The sequence below is a fragment of the Cucumis sativus genome, chromosome 3 (assembly GCF_000004075.3).
Source record: "Cucumis sativus cultivar 9930 chromosome 3, Cucumber_9930_V3, whole genome shotgun sequence".
Lineage (NCBI taxonomy): Eukaryota > Viridiplantae > Streptophyta > Magnoliopsida > Cucurbitales > Cucurbitaceae > Cucumis > Cucumis sativus.
Window position 1 is genome coordinate 23,788,728 of NC_026657.2, and position 23,353 is coordinate 23,812,080.

At 32.7% G+C, this 23,353-nt stretch overlaps 2 protein-coding genes across 2 annotated transcripts; both read left to right on the forward strand.

Moving 5' to 3' along the window:
- The first annotated feature begins 4,076 nt into the window (after positions 1–4,076).
- Positions 4,077–5,121, forward strand: LOC101210531 (class I heat shock protein). The gene is made up of 2 exons (XM_004145675.3): positions 4,077–4,341; positions 4,639–5,121. Exons 1-2 carry the CDS (start codon positions 4,198–4,200, stop codon positions 4,927–4,929), a joined length of 435 nt encoding a protein of 144 aa, XP_004145723.1. The 5' UTR covers positions 4,077–4,197; the 3' UTR covers positions 4,930–5,121.
- Positions 5,122–12,491: 7,370 nt separating this feature from the next.
- On the forward strand, positions 12,492–15,409 carry LOC101210774 (protein LOW PHOTOSYNTHETIC EFFICIENCY 1, chloroplastic). The gene has a single exon (XM_011653276.2). It carries the CDS (start codon positions 12,774–12,776, stop codon positions 14,919–14,921), a length of 2,148 nt encoding a protein of 715 aa, XP_011651578.1. The 5' UTR covers positions 12,492–12,773; the 3' UTR covers positions 14,922–15,409.
- The last annotated feature ends 7,944 nt before the right edge of the window (positions 15,410–23,353 follow it).

Here is a 23,353-nt window from a genome sequence, read left to right on the forward strand (position 1 = left end):
AACAGCGGAGCACAAATAGATCTGAAAAGTAGAAGGTGAATGTGAAAATTCTAGAAGAAAAATGACATATTATGACGGTTGTATACATCTTATATATATGTACTGCTCAGAATTTAACAAGAAGATGGATGCACAAATAGATTTGAAAGATAGATATGACATTTATATATATGTACTGCTAAGAATTCAATGGATATGAATGTGTACATTTATATTTTTTCTTGGGAAGCCTCTAGTATTTTCGAAGTATAAGTTTTTGTTCAAAGAACCTTTTTGTTTGAGGGCATAGAACTCACAGGAATTGTCAGGTGCAATTTGACCCCTCTCTCAATCACCTACGAGCTTGTTGATTTCGCAATGCGTATTTTTTTAGGATTCTACCTTTGTACATTATTTGTAATTTTATAATTTGTTGCTTCATATCCAAGTGTTGATTCCCTCTACTATCGTCCCTATTCTGATTCTTGTCATTTTTGCGAGCAATGATCATCCATTCAATTTCTCTCCATTTTTAGTTTTCTTTTTTGGTTTCCTTTGTTTGTTGTTGTTTTCTCTTTCTGATACCAATTTATCTATTTTAGCTCAATACTGATAAGTTTGTTTGCTAACATTCATTATTGTAGTTTTTCACCATTCTTGTTCAAATATAAGTAGAATACTGAACATATGTAATTGCATTGCTAGCTTTGAAGATACTAAGTCAAATATGTGGTTATTTTTGTTTGAAGAAATGTCCTATCTAGTTTTGATTAGTATATAGAACTAGATAATCATTTTTGTATTTTCTGTTTTCCTCTTTCCTCTTCATATTAAGAAGATGAGTGAGGTTCTTTCTAGTTTTGATTGGTCGATTAAACTATATAATCATTTTATCATTTTCTTTCTTGATATTTTCTCTTCATGTTAAGAACATGAGTGAAGTCCGTAGTTTGTGTTGACTTGCTAGGGGTAGTTTATGTTCACCCTATTATAATTTGCTAAATGAGATTATTGGACTATATATAGTTTATGTTTTCTTCATTTTTAGCTTTCTTTCTTTATTTCCTTTCTATTTATCTAATAATTTGTATGGAGGGAATTGAATTGAATTGAGGGCTAAGGGAATTAAGGACTGGAGGGTGGGGGACATAAGGGTTGGGGGAATTGGTGGGAGGGAAGGGGTATTAAGTGCTTGAATTGATTTACTTGTAAATACTTTCCGTTTTTTATTTACTTGTAAATTGTTTCAATCTTGATTGAAGTATTTTAAATCCATTTTCACATGGGAAAGATTAGTGCTTTATATTCATTTTCTATATATCTTATTTATATGCATTAAATTGTTACATTATTTGGTTCCATTCACTTATTCATTGTTTGGTAGGAAGTATTTTAGATCTATTATGATATGTGAAAGATTAGTATCATTCACTCGTGGATTATTTGGTAGGAATTTTTGTGGGATGATCCTTTTTGGGATGACTAGGTGAATTGATTTAGGTGTACAAACTTTCTGTTTTTGTTTACTTGTGAATTGATTTGCTTTGGAAATATTATTTAGTCATACTCTAAAATGAGATTTTGTCTTTTACTAGGTTTGGAAGAGCAGTGAAGTCATATTGGAGCAATTGATTTGTATAAGACTTTTTGTATGGTTGGTAGTAAAATTTTGGTTCCCAATGTACTTATTTTAAGCTTGTTGGTAGCAAAAGATGTCATTGTTTATTCTTTTTGTATGTAGACTACCCTTTACCAAGAAAAATGGTTATTAATCAATCCTAGTACGAATATTACAAAGTATATGATAACGTATATATATTCAAGTGTTGACACTCTTTGTTTTCATATGGGTGTGAGATATATTAGAACAATTTTGTGATTGAGTTGGTTAGTGTAATGGCAGGGCGAAAAAAAGAATAGAAAATGTCATTAATGTATTTTATTGTAAAAAAAAAATGTAGTAATAGAGGAATATATGACAGAAAAAATGTCTTTTTATACGAATTCATGACATTTCGTAACTGTCGTCAATATTGAAACAATGACATTTGATTTTATAAAAACTGGTGTCACAATAATTAGCATATCATTAACCGAAAAAAATGTCTTTTTATACGAACTCATGACATTTTGTAACTGTCATCAATATTGAAACAATGACATTTGGTTTTATAAAAACCGTGTCACGATTGACATATCTTTGACAAGGAAAAAATGTCATGTTATACGAATTCGTGACATTTTATAACTGTCATCAATATGCAAAGGATAACAGATAATTACTCTAATATGTATGAGTTAATGAAAGTTATTTGCAATAAAAAAAATAATGACAGTTATTTATTGTCATAAAATATTAAATAATGACATTTATTTTCTGTCATGAAAATACTTAAAATTGTCATTGATGGTTTTTCCTTTCCAAGTGATTTTACGACTGTAAAAAACTATCACAGATTTTATGTACGACAGAAAATAACTGTCGTCGTAGACCATTTTTCTTGTGGTGAAACAAAACAAGTCGTGAGTTACGACGTCGGTGACAATGGATCTACGTATGAATTGTGGAAGCAACACAGATGATCCGCGACAGTGAAACAGATCTTCGGAACCATAGTGGAATGGTGGACGATGAATAGTGCAAAAGGAGCGGATCAAGGGTGGCACAATGGAATGACTAATGAAAGGAGTAGAAAAACAGTGGCTGAATGGTGCAGCAGGACGGTGGCATGATGAGCTACGGATGGTGGTAGCCGATGATGGAATAGTGGTAGTGTTTGGGGAGAGTAGGTTGGTGCAGGAGTAAGTGAGTGTGAAGAGAGGGTTTGGGAAGAGTAAGTCTCGAGAAATTAAAAAGAAGTTTTGGAGATGAAAGGGAAAAAATCAATTTTACTAAAATAAAAAACAATAGGATAATATCAGTTTTAAATGGTTAGTTTACAAATCCAACATCAAAAGTTTTATTTTTAAAAATCAACATCAAACATGTACGTTCATTTTTTAAAATCGATGTAACAATCTAAATTTTTGGTAGTGTTTGCTAATAAATTAACGTAACTATTCTCACAAAATAAGCTCTTACGTTTTAAAAAATAACATTTTTTATAATGAAGCATACAACATCTAAGGGAAGAAACTAGAAGATGTGGTCGAACTTATCCAATTACACAATTAGCTCCCCATTAATTAGTGGCGTCATCCAATTATTTTAATTAAACTAAACATCAAGAATCATCAACAAACTTCATATAATTAATCAAAATAACACTTGTAATAATAATAGTAATAAAAGAAACTTCAACAAATCAACCCTCTTTATACTCAAACCTTCCTAAACACATCTATCCTCCAACTTCTTTTTTTAAAAAAGTAGTGAACAGTAGATTATTTGTGTAAATATAACAAAACATTAAAATATTTACGAATATAAATGTAGGAGATATTTTTATAAATCTTAAGTTTGTTTTTTAATAATGTGAACGTTGTTTCACTTTTTTTTTTTTGCGATTTCTTCCTCTCCTCTTCATATTATTAATTTCTTCATATTACTAGTATTACTTCTTCTTCTTCATATTTTTATTTGTTCTTATGTGTGATTTCTTCATTTAGAATTTAGAATTTCTTCCTTCTTCGTCACCTCTCTTATCTTTTTATTTCTTTTTTCACTTCTTCAAATTTCCACATGGTAAACGATCTCCATCATCTCTCATATATTTTCTCATCCATATCTAAATGATCGTGTATCATGTACCAAATATAAAAGATCTTGGTACACGGTCTTGAACAAAAATATCGTTTAGATCTTGGTACATCATTATGTACCAAATCTAAGTGATATTGATACATTATCTTAAATATAAATGATTTTGGTACACGATCGTAAATCAAGATTGTTTTGATATTGATAGTTGAGATTTGACAACTGTGACAATAATAATAATATTTAACAAAAGAGTTGTAATTTATAAGGAATAAAAAGCAAAAAGGAAGGGAGTGGAAGATGGTAGAACTTAATACTCACACAAGCGTCCATTAATAGAAGAAACAAGAAACTTCAAGAAATCAACCTTTTGTTTTTCCTCATAAAAGCAACCCATTTCTCTCCTTCCTTCAATACCGCAACAGAAAATAATTTTAAAAAACCCAAAACAAATACACCAAAAATCTGATCCGCATTTCTCAAATCAGTTCTCACATCTCTCTATCTTCATTGGAAACATGTCTTTGATTCTCCACGAAATCTTCGATCCATTTCTTTCTATGATTAACCAATGTCCTGTTTTAAATACCCCCACTGACTGGAAAGAGACTCCGGCTGCTCACATCTTCATCGCGGATTTGCCCGGGTTGAAGAAAGATCAGGTAAGACGACATAGCCATTTGCGACCATCACTTTCTAGCATGTTGTTAAATATTATACAAAATATATATCGCTAAATTTTTAATTATATGTTTTCAAAATTAAGGTCAATAAGTTGTAAAAATTAAAAACCGAAAAAGTAAAATGATAATCTTTTCAAATGGAGCTTAAATTTTAAAGATATGTTCCATTCAAATTGATTGGTGATCCATGAACTTTCAAAATTTCGAGTTCCTGAAACTCGAGTGTGTACCAAAACCCATTTTGTTAATGGCCTTGTTTGGATCTCGGTCGAGTAGGTCAAGGTAGAGGTGATGGAGGATGGTGATGGACGGCTGCTGCAGATAAGCGGAGATAGAGGAGACGACGCTACTGCCGGTAATGACAAGAAAAACGATGAGAGTAGTGGTCATAAATGGCGTCGTGTGGAGCGTTGCCGGGGGAAATTCTGCAGGAGGTTCCGACTGCCGGGGAATGTGAAGGCGGATGAAGTGAGGGCGGCGATGGAGAACGGAGTTTTGAGAGTGACGGTGCCAAAAGAGGAAGTGAAGAAGCCGGAGAAGAAGGTGATCGAGATTGAAACACTGTAGGAGCTTTGGGTCAAAGTTTGACTTCTTTTTTCTTTTCTTGTGCTAAGAATGTGTATTATGCATGATGGTGTGGCGCAGTATCTGATCAATATGTTTGTATTTCGTTTTCCTTTCTTTTTTCAAAAGAGAAAATTGTGTGTGAAATTAAGAAGTAAATAAATAGAGTCGCTTATAATATGGATAATGATCTTACACAGTGGTTTGGAACATGAGTTAATTAAATTTGTCTAAAATTTTGACTTCTCAATTTTACGAAAATAATGATAAACAAATCTCAATAAATATTGTAATCAAAGTAAGTTGAGCTGAAATCAAATTAGGGTGAATTAAATCGAAAATCGAATTGTATGTTTGGTGGATGCTATTTAGTTCGAGTATGGTGTGGCAGTGAGTGACGATGAGAAATGTAGATATGAGAGAGAATGGTGGGTGGAGAGGAGACAATCAAATCAAGTTTGTACAAATGTTGAACATTTTGCTTTTCATTGCTATAACAGAATGAACTTCAATTAGCAAAGGAGTTGTCACACAAAACACTCAATTTGTTACAAATCAAATCACTCCTTCAACACTTTGACTTCACTTATTAATTGGATGTAATGCACACCTCACCTCACCTCACCTCAGATTTTGGAAATCTCTCCATGTTCATTGAATATAACGGTGAAGAAAGATTCTTAGTTGGCAACTCAAAATCTATTTCAATATCTCATACAGATTTTGGCAAAATCTCTTACTCATCAACATTTTTCTTCTTAAAACATCTTTTATATGTACTTACTATTTTCCACAACCTTTTATATGTTCATCAATTATGCAAACACAATAACTGTTATATTGTCTTTTATGCTGACAAATTCACCATTCAGGACAGAACTCCTGAAAAACTTTTATTCCATGACCTAGCGTCAATGACCTCTACCTAATCACCTTAATCTACACTTCCACTTCCTTCGTCAAACATATCTTGGAAAATTCACATGTTGCTGTTGGAATACAACAATCCTCATCTTGTTACGCCCCACTCCACACGTGTCCTAACTTGTTATGCGGCACGCAACATAACTTAGAGCAATCATGGCATCTCTAAAGAAAAACACTATAATATAATGCTCACTTAGGTCCTTAACTTTTGCTTAAATACGTGGTGACTTCATAGACTAAATTTACACTTAAGGGGATATAATGCATCTTTAATATAATGGAAACGGATAAACTATTGTTTTTATTAAGTCTTAATCATGTGTTTTACAACACACTTTTCAAGATGCAAGAAAATAATTCTAAGACTTAAACTAAACGCCTGGCATCCTCTCCTCACATAGTATCTTCTCAACCTTTCCTTACTCTTGCCTCAACATTTGAACACTTAGGGAGGAAAAACTTAAAACATAAGTCAAAAGACTTAGTCAGATTTTAAGAAAACCTTTCATGAAACGCCTTTCATAAACATCACTAATTCACATAATATTGCATAAACATATACATTAGTCTCAACCAATCCTTTCACCATGAACGTGAATAATTCCCTACGTCAAGACTCGTCTTCTCGCGTTTAGACTACTAATAATATCCATTTTATCAAAAGCATATGGGAATATCTTGATTCACTCTTATTGCTCAAGCCGCTTAACACAATACATGTTTTTTTATGTATTGGCTGACTTTATTCTTTCTACATGACTACCTTTATCTTTTATGTGCACGTGACAGTTAACTCATTGATAGAAGGAAGACTAATGGTTTGAACATAGTTCACATTCATAAAACATGCTTTATACATAATGTGAAACAACATTCAAAATCTCTCTAAAACATTATTTCAAATTATTAAAACTTTTAAAGGAAACTTTTCATATAAGTAAACACTTTTGAAAGAAATCACTCGCAAGAACTTAATTGACTTAAACCCATATTACTTTTGCATCTCTTCTTCTTGGGAAGTCTTCAATAGTTACGTAACATTTAGCTTTTTCTTCTTAAACTTTCAGAATCCTCCCTTCATTTGATTCTCTTCTATACTAACTCCAAATTAGATTAGTCATCCTTAAACTCTTAATATTTCGCCAACTCCTACTCTTAGTGGCACACTTGTAAGTTCCATGTTTATCTTAAACATGCTTAGCTCTTAAACTTACACGTAAACTCCTATCAAAACAAGATTAAACATTTCTCCACCTTACTTCATTCCGCAAAGAATTTTTATTCGCCTAATGATACGTAAGAGAAAAGGATGTTCCATCATTTCTAGTAGAAGTGGGATTGTTGACAACACAGGAAGTCACTCATGTAAAAGATACCGAATAAAAAAAAGTCGAAAAAAAAAAGAGAAAAAAAAAGCTCACTTTTTTAAAAATATGTCTGGAAGCAAAAAAAAAAAAAAAAAAGAAGAGTTATTCCCTCAAAAGCGACAATTCTAGTTCTTGTAAAGAAATAGGTAAAAAAAGGCCGAAAGTTAGAAAAAAGAGAGAGAGAGAAAAGAAAACATAATTGAATATGCTTGATGAATCTATGAGGTAACATATGATATGCAAAAGGCATACGATGTGATAAACCTTGAAATGATTGACTTACGTTTTACTATAACAATTGTTTTGGAAAATGACTAGTTGGCAATAAGGCAAACTTGATTTATTTAAACACTTGATAAAGATCCTACTCACTATGCATTTTCGTGTAACCTTTCAAATGTTTTGTTTTATCCCACCAGGTAGTGAAGGACATCCAATGTAGAACTTGCTGTCTTGATTGTCTACCATGCCTCCTTAGTCGTATCACTTTGGTAGTAGTCACTGTTATATCGTGTAGCATGTAGAAGCTAGACGGGAAGAATCAAGTCCCTGTTTCGAGTCTGTATTTCATTTTGAAAGATTTGTGTACTAAGAATCAAATATATCCCTATGGGTTGTTTACCAATGAAGTTTTCTTGTTTCATTCAAGTTTGAATTTCACGTTTAAATTTTGTGATCTAAGAAGATTGTTCTACTTACTAAGCATTTAGTGTGTCATCTCGTGGGGAGATGTGCGTTGAGTGTCTAGGCAGCACACCTCCACTTAATCCAGTAAAGCAGCATTTGGAGCAAGGCGTGACATTGAGGCTCATGAGGAAGATTATGACATATTCGGTTTGAAAATAATCAGTCAAATCCTTAACTCCATCACAACTGCATTTTTTGCATGTGCAGGCAGAACAATGAGATGCTAGTTCATTCCACAAAGTTCTCAATTTTGCAAAGTATGTTGTGACGGATTGTTGATCTTCACACTTAGTAGAGAGTTTTGTTTGCAAGTGAAAAATTTGAGGTTGAATTTTTTTGTTGGTAGCATTGTTGAAGATCAAGTCATATATCTCAAGCAAAATCAAAGAAATTAAAGATGGCAACAATTTCTTTAGAATGAGCATTCATGATTCAAGCAGTCACTACATTATTACAAATTATCTATGAATTTCTCAGTTCTTCAATAGGTTGTGAATAGTTCCATCAGCGAATCCCAATTTGCTCTTGACTATGAAGCCAAGAGTCATTGTATGACTCCATGAAGCATAATTTGATTAAGTTAGAGGATTGAAGACTAAAACTGAGTTCATGCTATCAAGATGGTGAAGAAAATAGGAATGATGCATTTTTCAAAAAAGCATGAGTGCAAGCAAAGGAACTAGTAAAAGAGCATGCATACGAAGAAGTGTTTGCTTGAGTAGAAGAATGGGGAGGGATTGACAAATCTACGTTAGTAGGGATAGAGATCTGGATGCCATGGAAGCAAAAGCCTAAACTTTGAAAAGAAGAGTTTTAACTGATACATGTTAAGAATCATAGTGTCATGTCCCACCCTAAGATCGCTTCATGTGACCATGTGGGGGCATGATCGCCTAGACATTTAATACAAATGTCTCTGCAAGATATCATGTTGAACGCCCAGTAAGAAGAATAAACGCAAACATCAAACTTAAAGTGAGATGAGAACTTATTTTAAAATAACAAGACTTCATTGATACTTGATAAAAGAGTACATTTAAAATAAGTAGAAGAGTTTCTTCAAACTGAAAATATACAAGTTTAAAAAACAATAATCTTGATCATCTTGCCTAGAACACTTCATGTTATATGAACTAACTGGGAATACTAAAAAGTTGATGTGATGCAATTATGACACGACAAACGTTCAATTTGCCAAGTCTAACACTAGATGTCCTTCACTACCTGAGGGGAAGTAAAACAAAACATTTGAAAGATTAGACAAAAATGTCTAGTGAGTGAGATTTTTTACCAACACAATTAGTAAGTTAGTTTCAGCCGTAACGCGTTCAACTCATTTCACAAAACCATGCAATAGAAATTTTATGCGTTTCAATAGTAACACTTGTTTAAATCAAATCATCTCAACATATTAGGCGATTTAACACAATCCAAATCTTATTAACAAATATTTATAATTCATATGAAACTTGTTAACTTGTAGAAATACTAGTTATCATAGCCTTTAAGGTAGAACAATGGAGTCAAAAAGCGGGATAAAGTGCCAAAACACGTAGCTTTCAGTGCATATTTATAAAGATAAGAGAATATAACTTACATAAGTCTCCATGCCTGATTTACCATGTTTTTCAGTGTTTTTATTGCAAAATAATAAAGAAAAGAAGAAATATAGTGAATCAAAAGAAGAGTTTATGTGAAAGATCAATGCAACAAGAAGTTTCCTGGCGATTAACGTTGCTAGGCGGGATGTCACATCATCACGCAAAGAGATTCACTAGAAGAAAAGAATGGTAGTTGGAGTTGATGTGACTTGACAATGCTGCATTTGGTGTTGACATGTGTAGAAGAATAAAAACTTTTCGTCCAAAGTTGCCTATAAAAAGCCTCCATCTTTACCAAGTAAAGGAGGTTTGAATGGACCAAAACTTAGAGAGCTCCATGAGAGCCGATGGAAAGGAATAACCTTTCCCCTTTTATAGAAGTTTTTCCCTTCTTCACCTCTTTTTCGATCAACCTTTGAGTGAGAACATAGAGAGAGATTAGAGAGAGAAGATCACCTTTTGTCTCCCTAACTTGTGAAAGAGCCAAAGAATACACAACTATGCATTCTACAACTTGACTTCCCTCTTTGCTTTCCATTTTTGTACTTTCAATGTAATTGACTTTTATATTTCCATAGCCGAGAGGCCTACATCAATCAACACATTGCAACTTTATTAACTGTCAATCTTTCATCTCTTTACTAGTCATCTTGTTTATGTGGTATAAGTAGTTTAAGTGTGTGATAAGTGCTTGATAAGAGATCTTCACTTATAAGGTTCTCCATGCTTAACATGAGCTTCATCCCATTATCTGGATTTTTTCGAGAGAAGGAATTAGGTGTTGTTTGCCAACTACTCAAGAGAATAAGTAGCAAAGAATTCATTAAGCATGTATAGAAAGGGGCTTGACGACAAACTCAATTCTAGCATTTGTCCTCCATCATTTGTGTCTCAAAAAGAGAACAAGTGTGGTGTGTTTAGGCATCGAGAGGCTTGCTTGCCTTAAATAGAGAGACAATGTGATTCTTATAAATAAGGAAACCTAATTCATCTTTATCATTTGTATCTCGAGAAGCAAGCAACTGTGGCGTTAGACACCAAGAGTTTGCTCACCTTAATTAAAAGATGGTTATGTAATCTTTATCGCATCAAGGACCGCCGCTTGGTTTAATCGCCTACAACGCGGAGATATTCCTTCAAATTTCCTTAACATAAGTTAGCTCATTTTCCACAACCACACCATCCCATGTCACCTTCTACAAAATCTCTAGTTGTAAATAGTAGATTTAATACACACATACACTTTTACATTATACTGTATAAATATTTATACCGCATGAATGAGAAGTAGACTTTGTAGCTAAGTTTGATTTAAATTTCATGTGTTCGACTCTAGTTTACCCATGAAACCTTTCACTTCACTCACACTTGGGCAAGCGAGAGAAAAAGTTGTACTCAACGCAGATTTAGTAGTTACGCAAGGAAAGGATGCACAATCCTAACCTAGAGATCACATAGTGAGCATATCGCATGCAATGACCATGCTCGTCACATAACGTAGTTGCAGAACCTCAATGACACACCATCGAATAATTCATTGGTTCTAAGAAGAGAGAGGTTTGCAATAGGATCATTAAGATGATAAATCTAACCTACACATATCAATCGTGCAAACCCACATAACAACAACACAAGCAAGTTGTTGGCAAGTTTAAGTTTTTGGCATTTCCTTTCAAATAATTCATCGTAAAACATGTCGCATAGTGCAGCAATTCACATAACACATTATTTAAATCATATCGTAAAATTATTCTGCATGTTTAATTACATCTTTGTACCTCCCTAGCTTAAGCGTTTACCACACTTTTTTGGTGAGTTGCTGCTGTGCAAAGTAATCTCAATGCAACAACAATTCTCCATCAACTTCATCACGTATAACGACTCTTTCACTCAATGGCAAAACGCACAGTACGCAAAGAGCATCTCATACCAAACCACATAGAAAGTATGAGACATCCTATTTCAAATCATATATCAAGAATAGGGCATCCTACCCTATATCATATAGCAAAGATAAGATATCCCACAACGAGTGTGAGGTATCTCATCACGTAAGGTACCAAAGATCAATTCATCTAAATATTCCAGCTCATTTTCAAGTTCAAATCATTTGTAAACCAATTTTAATTTTAGAATTTAAGAACATAAGAGAAATCATAGATTCAAATACAGCGAAAATTCTTTTATATTGAAAACATTTTAAAAAGGGACCACTCACAATCAATTAGCTTCATTGCTTAAGTCTTTAGTCGAAGCTCCTCTGCACTTTCTTGAAATTTCTCCAACTCTTTCTTAAGGAAACTCAAGGTAAAAATATTTCTAAAAAATGGTCGGACTTCTCCTATTTATGAGCCTCTCTAGTGAGAATTCTCATGCTGGAATAATTGCTTCTGTCCAACGATGAGAATTGTCCAATATCAAAATGCCAAGTGTTATTGCCATTACCTCCTTATCTTGAATTCAGTTGGGCGACAAGGTAAAATTAGCTCACCGACCTTCTTAAGCAAAAATGACGTCAATTACTTCTAGGTGAAGGAAATTCACATCGCCTCCTAGTTCAACGCATAGTTCTTTCGCATCGCCTAGTCTGAACGTAATATACAAGGTACTTTGCAAAGCTTACCAATCGTCAGCTTCCATTGCATACCGTCTCATCGCACAACTCATTCTTGTCGTATGTATTTTCAACACGTAGTGCAAATCGCGTTCGGGGCGTCACACATAGTAAATAAAATTTGCTTAATTTCATTAATGAAGAAATGGCTAATATATAGCCAAATGTCACGTGGACAATACAACAAGCAAAGCTAATAATTAAGTGATTAACAGAAACTAATACTGATTAAGAGATTGAGTTTTCTGATGTGGTTATTAAACCTATGAAAATGTGCATTAAAATGTGGGTGTATGTATAGAGATTTAATACAATGGTTCTAACAAAGAGTTTGGGTATAATAGCAATCGAGTGGCTGTGAGAAGACGGCAGCGTCCGAAGGAACCAAACAAAATCCATATTATCCTAAAAAAAAAAAAACCCATTTGGCAAATCCACTCTCATATTAATTTCTTTCTCTTCAATCCTCTCATTTCCAGTTCAAAAATGGAGCACATTTACTGCCACTCCTCTCTGTAAGGTAATTCTGTTCTTCATTTCTCTTTTCAACTTCTTCGGATTGTGATGGGAAGTCATCCATAAGGACTCTGGAATTCATTGCCATTTGAATTCTGGGATTATCTTATCTTTTCTCCTTCATTTCTATTGACGATGCATGCTCTTAGTAATTGGTGTCCAACTAGTTGCTCCGGCGTTGAATTAGGTTCTTATTCTGTAGTTCATAGGTCATGGAAAAGGGTAAAGAGTTTTGGTTTTTCTGATTGTCGTTGTGGAAATTGGGGTTTCTCTTTGATTTCCTTTAACTTGAGTGTTTTGAGAAGTGGCTTTTGCTACGAGAATTCGAGATTTGTGTGTAATTGTGAGTTCCGCCATGGCTGTTCTAAGCTTAGAGTTGTTCCATTAATGAAGACGAACAGGAATTCTCTTGGGGCTTTCTGTTTATCTGCTTGGGCTGTTGAACAACCAACAATTGATGATGAAATCACTAGGGTTGAATCAAATTCTAGAGATGGTTTGCCTGAGAGAGGATTAGATTGGGATGATGATGACGACGGCAAAGTTAATGGTGAAAATAGCCATGGAGGAGGGAGCTTTAAAGATGAAGGAGAATTGGAGGGGGTGGGAGATGTTAGGGTTGATGTTCGTGCACTAGCGGCTCAGTTGCAGCTTGCTCGTACGGCAGATGATGTTGACCAGGTTCTCAAGGACATGGTTGAATTGCCTCTTCAAGTTTTCTCATCCATGATTAGGGGTTTTGGGAGAGACAGAAGGTTGGAGTGTGCAGTAGCTCTTGTTGACTGGCTTAAGAGAAAGAAGATTGAAACTAATGGTCGTATTGCACCAAACTTGTTCATATACAATAGTCTTCTTGGTGCAGTTAAGCAATCGGGAGAGCTTTCGAGAATGGAAAATGTCTTGACTGATATGGCACAGGAAGGAATTGTTTCAAATGTTGTTACGTACAACACGATTATGTCCATTTACTTGGAACAAGGACTAGCAATGAAAGCTCTTGGCATTCTTGAAGAGATGCCGAAGAAAGGCCTAACTCTGTCTCCCGTATCCTACTCTACGGCCTTACGAGCATACCGAAGGATGAAAGATGGGAATGGTGCTTTAAAGTTCATGGTTGAGTTGAGAGAAAGATATCGTAATGGTGAAATAGCGAAAGATGATAATGTAGATTGGGCTAATGAGTTCTTGAAGCTCGAAAACTTTACAAGACGTGTTTGCTACCAAGTAATGAGGATTTGGCTTGTGAAGGGTGACTGTGCAAGCACGAAGGTGTTGCAACTTCTAATGGAAATGGATAAAGCAGGACTGTCACTTGATCGTGCTGAAGCGGAGCGACTTATTTGGGCTTGTACGTGTGCAGAACACTATAATGTAGCAAAAGAATTGTACTTCAGGATAAGAGAAAAGCAATGTGGTATAAGCTTATCTGTTTGTAATCATGTGATTTGGTTGATGGGGAAAGCTAAGAAATGGTGGGCAGCATTGGAGATTTATGAAGATTTATTAGAGAAAGGACCAAAGCCAAACAACATGTCATATGAACTAATTGTCTCTCACTTCAATGTTCTTCTCACAGCCGCAAAGAAAAGAGGAATTTGGAGATGGGGTGTTCGGTTACTCAACAAAATGGAAGAGAAAGGTCTTAGACCTGGAAGTCGGGAATGGAACGCTGTTCTTGTTGCATGTTCCAGAGCTGCAGAAACTTCTGCAGCTATAGATATTTTTAGGAAAATGGTTGAACAAGGTGAAAAACCCACTGTCCTTTCATATGGGGCATTACTTAGTGCTCTGGAAAAGGGAAAGCTATATGATGAAGCACGCAGTGTCTGGGATCATATGATTAGAGTTGGGGTGGAGCCAAACATCTATGCTTATACGACTATGGCGTCAGTTTTCACTGGTCAAGGAAAATTTAATATGGTTGAAGTCACTATCAATGATATGGTTGCATCAGGCATTGAGCCAACAGTCGTCACATACAATGCAATAATCACGGGATGTGTCCGTAATGGGATGAGCAGTGTAGCTTATGAGTGGTTTCACCGCATGAAAGTTAGAAACATCTCTCCGAACGAGGTGAGTTACGAGTTACTCATTGAGGCCCTTGCAAAGGAAGGTAAACCAAGGCTGGCTTATGAGTTATACATGAGGGCTAAGGATGAGGGTCTCAATCTTTCTTCTAAAGTGTATGATGCAGTAATTGAATCCTCTCAACTTTATGGAGCCTCCGTTAATATAAAATTGTTAGGGTTGCGGCCACCTGACAGGAACAAGAGTTCATAGGTTAAAAAGAAGACTTCAAAGAATGTTTGTAAAGCTGCAGATGTTCCTAGAAAAAGCAGGAACAATTTGAAAGAAGGAAGCTAGTGGTTGATGATCCCTCCATCAGTACTCTGATCTCTTGATTTGTGCATAAAGTATTTGAAGCGACTCAGGAGGAAGCCTATGACTTCTGATTACCCGATCCGAGTGCATATGGAGCTCAGAAACTAAAAAGTCAATTGAAAGTGATGTGGCTGATCAAGGTGAAACTCCTGGGAAATCTGCAGTATCCAGTAAGATACTTTTCTCTGATATGTATGGGAGTTTCACGGTAAAGAAAAGTTAAAACACAATCTGTGATGTAGAAAGCCAAAGTAATGAAAGCATATGAGAATTTGTAGCTTTTTCCTTTTTATCTATAAAATGGTGTAAAGATGAAAGGTCTCTTGATCTAATCCCTTTGCAATGGAAACTTTTAATAAATGAGTTTTGAGTATTTAACTGTGTAATCCCTTTTGAGCAGCCTTGTTTGAACTTTGAACTTTGAACTTTGAACTTTGATTCCTACTAGAAAAGTACTTAATAATCTTGTACCAGAAAGTTTGGTTTTAAGCTAAAACTATATATGTGTTTGTGTGGCTTAAAAATTAACAGGTTAGCTCAACATTAGTCAAATTTGTTTCCAAAATGAATAGTGGCTAACAAGATAATCTCCAAATTTAATAAAAGAAAATGCGAATCAAGCAATTGTTTAATGAAACTTTCATCTTGCACAGATTTTAATCTATAAAATGAAAAAGGTATCTTTTTTTGCATCTTACATTCCCTTCATTGCTTTGATAGTTGGATTGAATCCATTCCATTTCAAAAAAGTTGAATCTTTTTTAACTTTTTGGAGTTTTTGTTGCCTTCCACAATTATTAAACCCACCTGATTTGTACTATATTGAGTACAATAAAAATGTTAGATTCCTACCATAAACTTTTGTTAGATTCGTACCATAAACCTTTTTTTTTCAAATGTGATATGACAGTTGAGTTATTTTAGTTAAACAATTAAGTGATTTTAGGAGGGATGAATTTAACATTAGAAGAATATGAAAAGTACTAATACCACAAAACAAAATTAATAGCATAGGAAAAAAATAAGAATCCATATGCAGGTTTTGTTCTTTGAATTGGGTTTTCAATTTCATATGAAGTTATTATACTAAGATTCTTCATTGGCAGACCTAATCTTTTAAGCAAAGAATCAGAATCTTAATTCACATTGCCCTAGAACATCAATATTTAATCGTTAATTGGTTGGATAGAAGTGATGGCAAATTTATATATGATTTTAATTTATCCCTCTCTCTTATTTTATTTTAGCGATTGATTTACGTATATTGAACCAGCTGTTAGTTGCATGAATGGAAAAAGAAAACTTAAAATAATATCATATATATATATATATAGACCACGATAAAATAATTGCATATAAAGTGAAAAAAAAATTAGTAAAAGATTAAAATACCTACGTTCAATCACCATTTTGAACGAGTCTTACCAAATTTCTCAAACTAAAAACAACCACCGATAGTATCTATCAGTGATAATAGCTATCACATGACATCTATAAGTGATAACAACTATCACTAATAGCATCTACCACTGATAATTGTTATAAGTGATATATGCTATCACTGATAGCTTTCAATTTGAGAAATGATTATTTCACACTTCTCGATTTTTTCACGTTGAAATTTACCGCTAATAGCAACAATTAGTGAATATCACTGATAGCTTTATTGATTGTTATCATTAGTAGCTACTATCAGTGATAACTTATCACCATTATGATTATTTTTTCGGTTTTCTTAAATTATTGAAAGTTATCATTGATAGTAATTGATGGCTATTATATGTTGCTATCATTGATAGATAATGTAAATGATAATTTTTAATTTGAGAAAAATGTTATCAGTTTATATAATTGATAACGACTATCAATGATAACTTTCATCAATGATAGCCTTGAAAGGTAGAGTAATTTTCAATTTGAGAAATATGGTATCAATTGTTATAGTTAGTTGTTATTACTGATGACTGCTGTCAATGATAGCTTTCAATTTGAAAAATGTGATATCAGTTTCTATTAATGATGTCTTCTATCAGCAATGTTGCTAGCAATTGATATTCATGACAGCTATTATAAGTAATTTTTATGTATTGCTATCAACGTAAAATGATGTCACGAACTTTGTCTATCAATGATTGCATTAGAGGGATATGAATATAAGAATATTTCTATAAGTGACATCTCATTTGTAAACATATCAATTTTGAATGAATGTGATTTAATTAGGCTATCAATTAATATTTTTTATAGCTATTATCAATAATCTTCTTCTATTGCTATCACTTATTATATTTGTTAGTGATAGTGACAAAAGGATATCATTGATAGAATCTTTAAGTAATATCCTTGTTAATCTACTATATACCAATGATATCAATTAAGGTAATGTTACTATAAAGTAATATTGTGGTTGTTTGTTTTTAGCATAAATGGACAAAGAAAAGGGATTAGATTAGCACGCTATCAGTAATAGCTTTGAATCACTAATAACATATTATCCACATGATAGCTTCTATTGTTGATAGTATAAATAAAATTGATATAGTTGCAACTTTTGTTGAAATAAACCATTGATTTCAGGTTATGTTATTAACATTTATATCATTTAGAAATTCAAATTTCAATTATTGATGATAAATTTATAAAAAAATATATTGACATATTAGACATGATGTCAGTGATAGGAGTCATAACTAAAGGAAAACTAAAGGGTGAAATAGGCATTTTAAAATAATTTACCATATGACCGGTAAAAAATTGCTATTTTTGCAAATATTGTTTCCTTATGCTATAGATTATATTATATTTATTTTCTAATTTGTGTTATTTGGTGCAATTTTCCATGGAACCATAACCAACAATATTTGTAGTCTGTGTAACAAAAAATAAAAGTCCATAAAGTCATCATTATATTTTCATAAATTCCAAATTTGTCCTTGTTGGTTTTGAATTTCACGTTAAATGCTTGCACATCTTCTTCATAGTATTATTTCTTCTTCTTCATATTTTTACTTCTTCTTGCTCGTGATTTCTTCATCTACTCTTCAAGAATTTCCTCATTCTTCGCCATCCTCATTTTCTTTTTTTACTACAAGATCGTGTACCAAAATCTAAATGATCAGTCGTCTAGTACAGCTAGACAAATATATATTACTATCACTATCTATCCCAAATAGCTAAGTGATAGATCTAAACGATTTTTTTCCAAGATCTAAATGATTGTGTACCAATATATAAATAATCTTGGTACAATATTATATTCCAAGATTAGTTAGATTTTGTACAAGATAGTTTAGATTTGATTGGATTGTTTAGATATTGGTATACTCGTGTATCCAATATCCAAACGATCCTAATATCTAAGCAATCAGTCGTTTATCCAAATAGATAGAGATAGACCACTTCGTTTACCAAGATCTAAATGAACGTGTATAAATATTTAAACGATCTTTTTAGACTATAATATAAAATAATTTAAATTAGAATATTTTTTTCGCGTGTGTGTTATCAATTAATCGCAAAGTATTTTTGTTATTTTACATTGTGGGCTTGTGGGTTTTTTTCTTTTTCAAAATTGTTCTATATGTTGTAAATATCTTTGCATTTTGTTCTATTTAAAAAAAAAAACTCCTTTGTTTATTTATTTATTTATTTTTGCTTAGACATATTCCATTTGAAGAATAACTATTTTAGCATCTTAATTTTTTTTATAGGTTCAATTTTGACAATAATTTAAAAAAAACGGTTGGAAATAGTACTAACAATTCGTTGGAAGTTGGAGTTAGACGTTAGAAAGCCTAGACATAACAAATTTAGGTGTTGAAAATTCATATGGATAGAATGCTTGACTTAGAAATTGGACACCTTGAATATGGACGTGGTGAGCATGACACCTAAAGAAAGATGCGTACAAATGAACACATGAAGATGCATAGAAGTAAAACACTTAGAAATTTTGTCAACCAATGGAAATTCCATGTGGTGAACTTCGATGCAAACCTAGGATCTCGTTGCCTAAGTTTGGATGCCTAAGGTATACGATCAAAACTTGCAAAGCATAAACTTGTAAAGAATAAGGTTGAGTTGCATATCATACTTTCTTTAAGATGTTTCACTACTCTACTCGAAGTACAAGCAATACTGATTTACTATGTCACCTCAAGGTAAAATATAACTAAAACTCAATTGGAGCAGCACCTGAACCGATTGGAATACCAACACTCTTTTGATTTTGCTAGAAAAATAGAAACAAAAAAGAAGTATTGAAGAGGACTTTTTGAAATATAAATGTTGGAATAGATGATATTCCTTCGTGAACGGTTGCATCACTTCATGAGAATAATCAAATTAAAGAAAAAACATGACTATTCGAATGGTCATGGAAAAGTCTTTAAATTAAGTGTTCCCTTCAATTTGTGTACATGATACACTTTTCATAACCTTTTGCTTTCTCCAAAAGTATTTCTCTCCAATTTCAAAACTGTTGATGTTCGGTATATCCACAAAGTTTTTTTATTAATCTTTTGAACGTGGTGTTAGTTATAGAAGAATGGTGATATGCTCTATCCTGTATAATTAATTACTCTTCAAACTCAAACACTAAGTAAAGTAGCGTTAAGATAACACAACATGAATTCACATGATTAATATATGTTTGTCTGCTTTCAATGTGATTTTGCTTTCTATAACTTTCTTAAGACAATTTAGAAAACTGAACATTTATGTTTTACTTAATTTGATTACAACATTTTGTTTGTATGTGCAATTTCTTTTATCACTTTTATTAATGTATTAAATTGTATGCGTCATAGTCCAAAATATATATATAGGTAAAGTTATAAAATATAAACGTTAGTGTACCAAATAGAATTTGAGTCTAATAAATTCACGTTGTTTCCTTAAGATAAATTTACCTACTCTAGTATCTGAGTTCATGAATAATTGTCTCCTAGGATAAAACAGATTAACTTTGTCATGAAAGCAGCATCTCGTGCACAAGATTCAACTAACTATACTTTGTGGAGATAAATCAAACCTGAACAAAGTTTACAAAAAAGAGGAATGTCCATGAGAGAACATCATTATGGAAAAAAGTTCTCAAAAGCAGTTTGAAGAAAAGCAGTATTTATAGACTATTTGTGGTCATTTGAATAGTCATAGTTCTTCTTCAAATTGGTTATTTTAAAAAACATATATTGGTTCATGAAACAATGCAACTCTATATGAAATGTCACATACCATTTATTATGATACTTTCTTAGATATATTTTCTTATCTCTTCTAAAATGAGAAGCGGAAAGCTCTTTATATAGAGATTGAGCTCAACGGTCATGATGAATTTTTTGTAACATCTCATTAATCAATAGTTGACCTCAACGTCCCAATTAAGTAATGCAACAACGGTTCTTTTAATACACATAATGCCTCAATGGTGATCATTAGCAAATCTCAATGCCTCGTTTTAAGGTAATACATCAATATATAGTCCTACCTCAACGTCTCACTTAAGTGACGAATCAAGTAACCGCTAATTTGATGTCAACGCGTGTATGCATATTCATTTTAAATAAAGACAAATGCTTTTAGTAAGTAAACTAAAAATGATTTGTTTTGATAAATACATAAAACAGTTGTACATTTAATTAAAGAAAAAACTGCTTTACAAATTATTCATCAACAATCCGCTTGAAAGTTTTTTACTAACAAAATACTATTTTACTAAAAGGGAAACCTAGTTTTGAGTATTGTTAATGGAATGGTAAGAAAAAACCAATTTTTAATTCAACATTTAGAGACTAAAACCTACAAACTTCTGACCTCTCGATTTATATATATTAAGTTTGGTGTGAGAAACAAAGTTTTGAAGTTCAACAAAAATAAATAAATAGAAAGTTGGAGGAAATTGGTGGTGAGGTGGCCCAAACCACATAGCTGGCGAAAGCATGCATAAAGGCTTCTTTCTTGTTGCCAATTCAAATCTATACAACATTTCAAATATTAATTATGGTAAAGTGTCCCTACAAATATTTGTTGGAGTTGGAACTGATTTGATCTTATAGGATTTCTTTCTTTTTATTATTCTGAATAAACAAAGAGGACATACAACCAGCCGACGAAAACACACACCTAACATCCAAAAGCATGAAAATACTATATGAAAAAAATTACATGTTTACGTATTAAACACTAACTACTTCCTTCTCTTCATAAAATAATCTTTGTTCTCTTCACGAGCTTGGGTTGTGATCACAAAAGTAAACAAACATAAACCAATGCTTCCAACAAAAACAAGTGTTAATTCCTTATCAGAAGTTTAATAATGTATTGCATTACATTGAAGTCGAGTTATATGTTACTTGACTACTCTCACTCAATTCCACATATACCTTCCAACACTACTTTCTCTTCCAAAAAGGAGACATTGCCACACCTGTAGGTGCACTTGCAACCTCCCAAAATTGCATCACTCTTGTGATCACAAACCAACCAACCAAGTTTTGTCTCTTCCATTTATCGGCATTAAAGTTACATCTACGTTTCACTTGTAAATTTCAACCATTAACGACAACACCACAAAGAAAGGAAGGAGTGGATTAAACCAACCAATTCATCCAAAAGCTTAAACTAGTGGTTGAAGACAAATTTAATTATATATCACCAACATGATGAGTCCAATGCGAGCTTAAAGGGATTCAAACCAAACCATTGGATCCCTCGAGTCCTAAAGTTAAACTAAACGAAGTTAGACACTTTCTTTTTTATAAGTAAAACTGATTGTTTTTCATATATCCAACTCCAAATAATGATCAACACTTTGTCCAGCTCCACACCAGAAACATTGGGATTATTGCAGACAATCTCAATATTCAATAGGAGACTGCCTGCCCCTACTAATATACATAAGATGGGAGAAAATAGCCCCAAATATTTCTATAAGAGGATATTTTCCATAACCACAATCCTCTCCGTAATCTACTCATTATTATTCTCTGCCTTTACTTTTGTTTATGTTATATAATCTTCCCATATTTAATCTCTTGTATTGTATATTAATTTATACCAAGCATCTTAAAAAGAAATGAAATAAACAAAATATATTCTTCTCTAATTCTTTTCAATTTCTACACAAACTTACTGCCACGAGATATAAAGTCAGATCCAGATGAGTTTGTTTGGAAAAACAAAAGAGAATTATCAGGGATCCCTTTACTATGCAAATTACAAATAGCTGGAATGAGATTGAAATCTTGGAGTGTGTTCTTTCACACGCTATACAAATTGAAAAAGTATATTTTACTTTCAAGTTATTACTTTAGTTAATGGCTAGAAGGGAACAAAAAGTAAAAAAAAAAAAAAAAAAAAAAACATTATAGCTCTTATAACCAGTGGGGTGAAATTCACCTACTTTCAACAGAGTTTTTACAACTCAAATAAATAGATTTTATTAAGATTCAAATGAGTATTATATTGTGAGAACACTTCAATCATTTAGAAGACACTATTTTGCTCATATTGGCGTATTCTTTAATTAGGCTTCCCTAAATTTGTGTTTGAATCTTTTGAAGATTGAAGATTGTCACGCTCTCTTTGAACTTGTATTAAAAAATCAACGTCTTCTTTAAATCTCTTGTCCTTATATGACTTCAAACTCTCTGGTTTGAATAATTGAAGCTATAGATATCAAGCTCCCCTTTCTTTGAAGCTTCCAATTATTAAAGTCTTCTTTAACTAATCTCTTATCTTCGATATATCATGTTCCACCTGATTTAGATAATTGAACCTAATGAAGTTTATCAGGCTCCTCTTGATTTTTATAATTAAACACATTCAATTATAAAGGTCTTCTTTCAGTCTTTTATATTCATATATAACTCGATTGGTCTTGAAGAAGTCAAATATTCTTCATAAAAATACATGTTTATGGAAGTAAAGACTTATCTTCGTAAAGATTCTTCTACGGGTTTTTGCTTGAATTCATCTTGATTTCATACCTCAAGGAAGAATGAATTTTCCTTTTTATATTTTTCTTACTTCATCAACAAAAGTTCTCAAAATCCTTGACCAAGAATCTTTAAAGTTTACTTTTCCTATTTTGATTTCAAGTTATTCCGATCTTGAGAACTTTTGTTGACGAAGCAAGAAAATATATTTTCTAAAAAAATCTTCATGTGAGAGAGAATGCAAACTTGTGGATGAAGTAATTGAAATATCTTCTTGAAAATATCTTCTTGTGAGAGAAAGTGTCACCAACTAAGGGAACAACAAGTATCTCTAAGAATTGGGAAGATACTATCCTTTTCATATAAAATAATTAAAAAACAAAATAAATATAT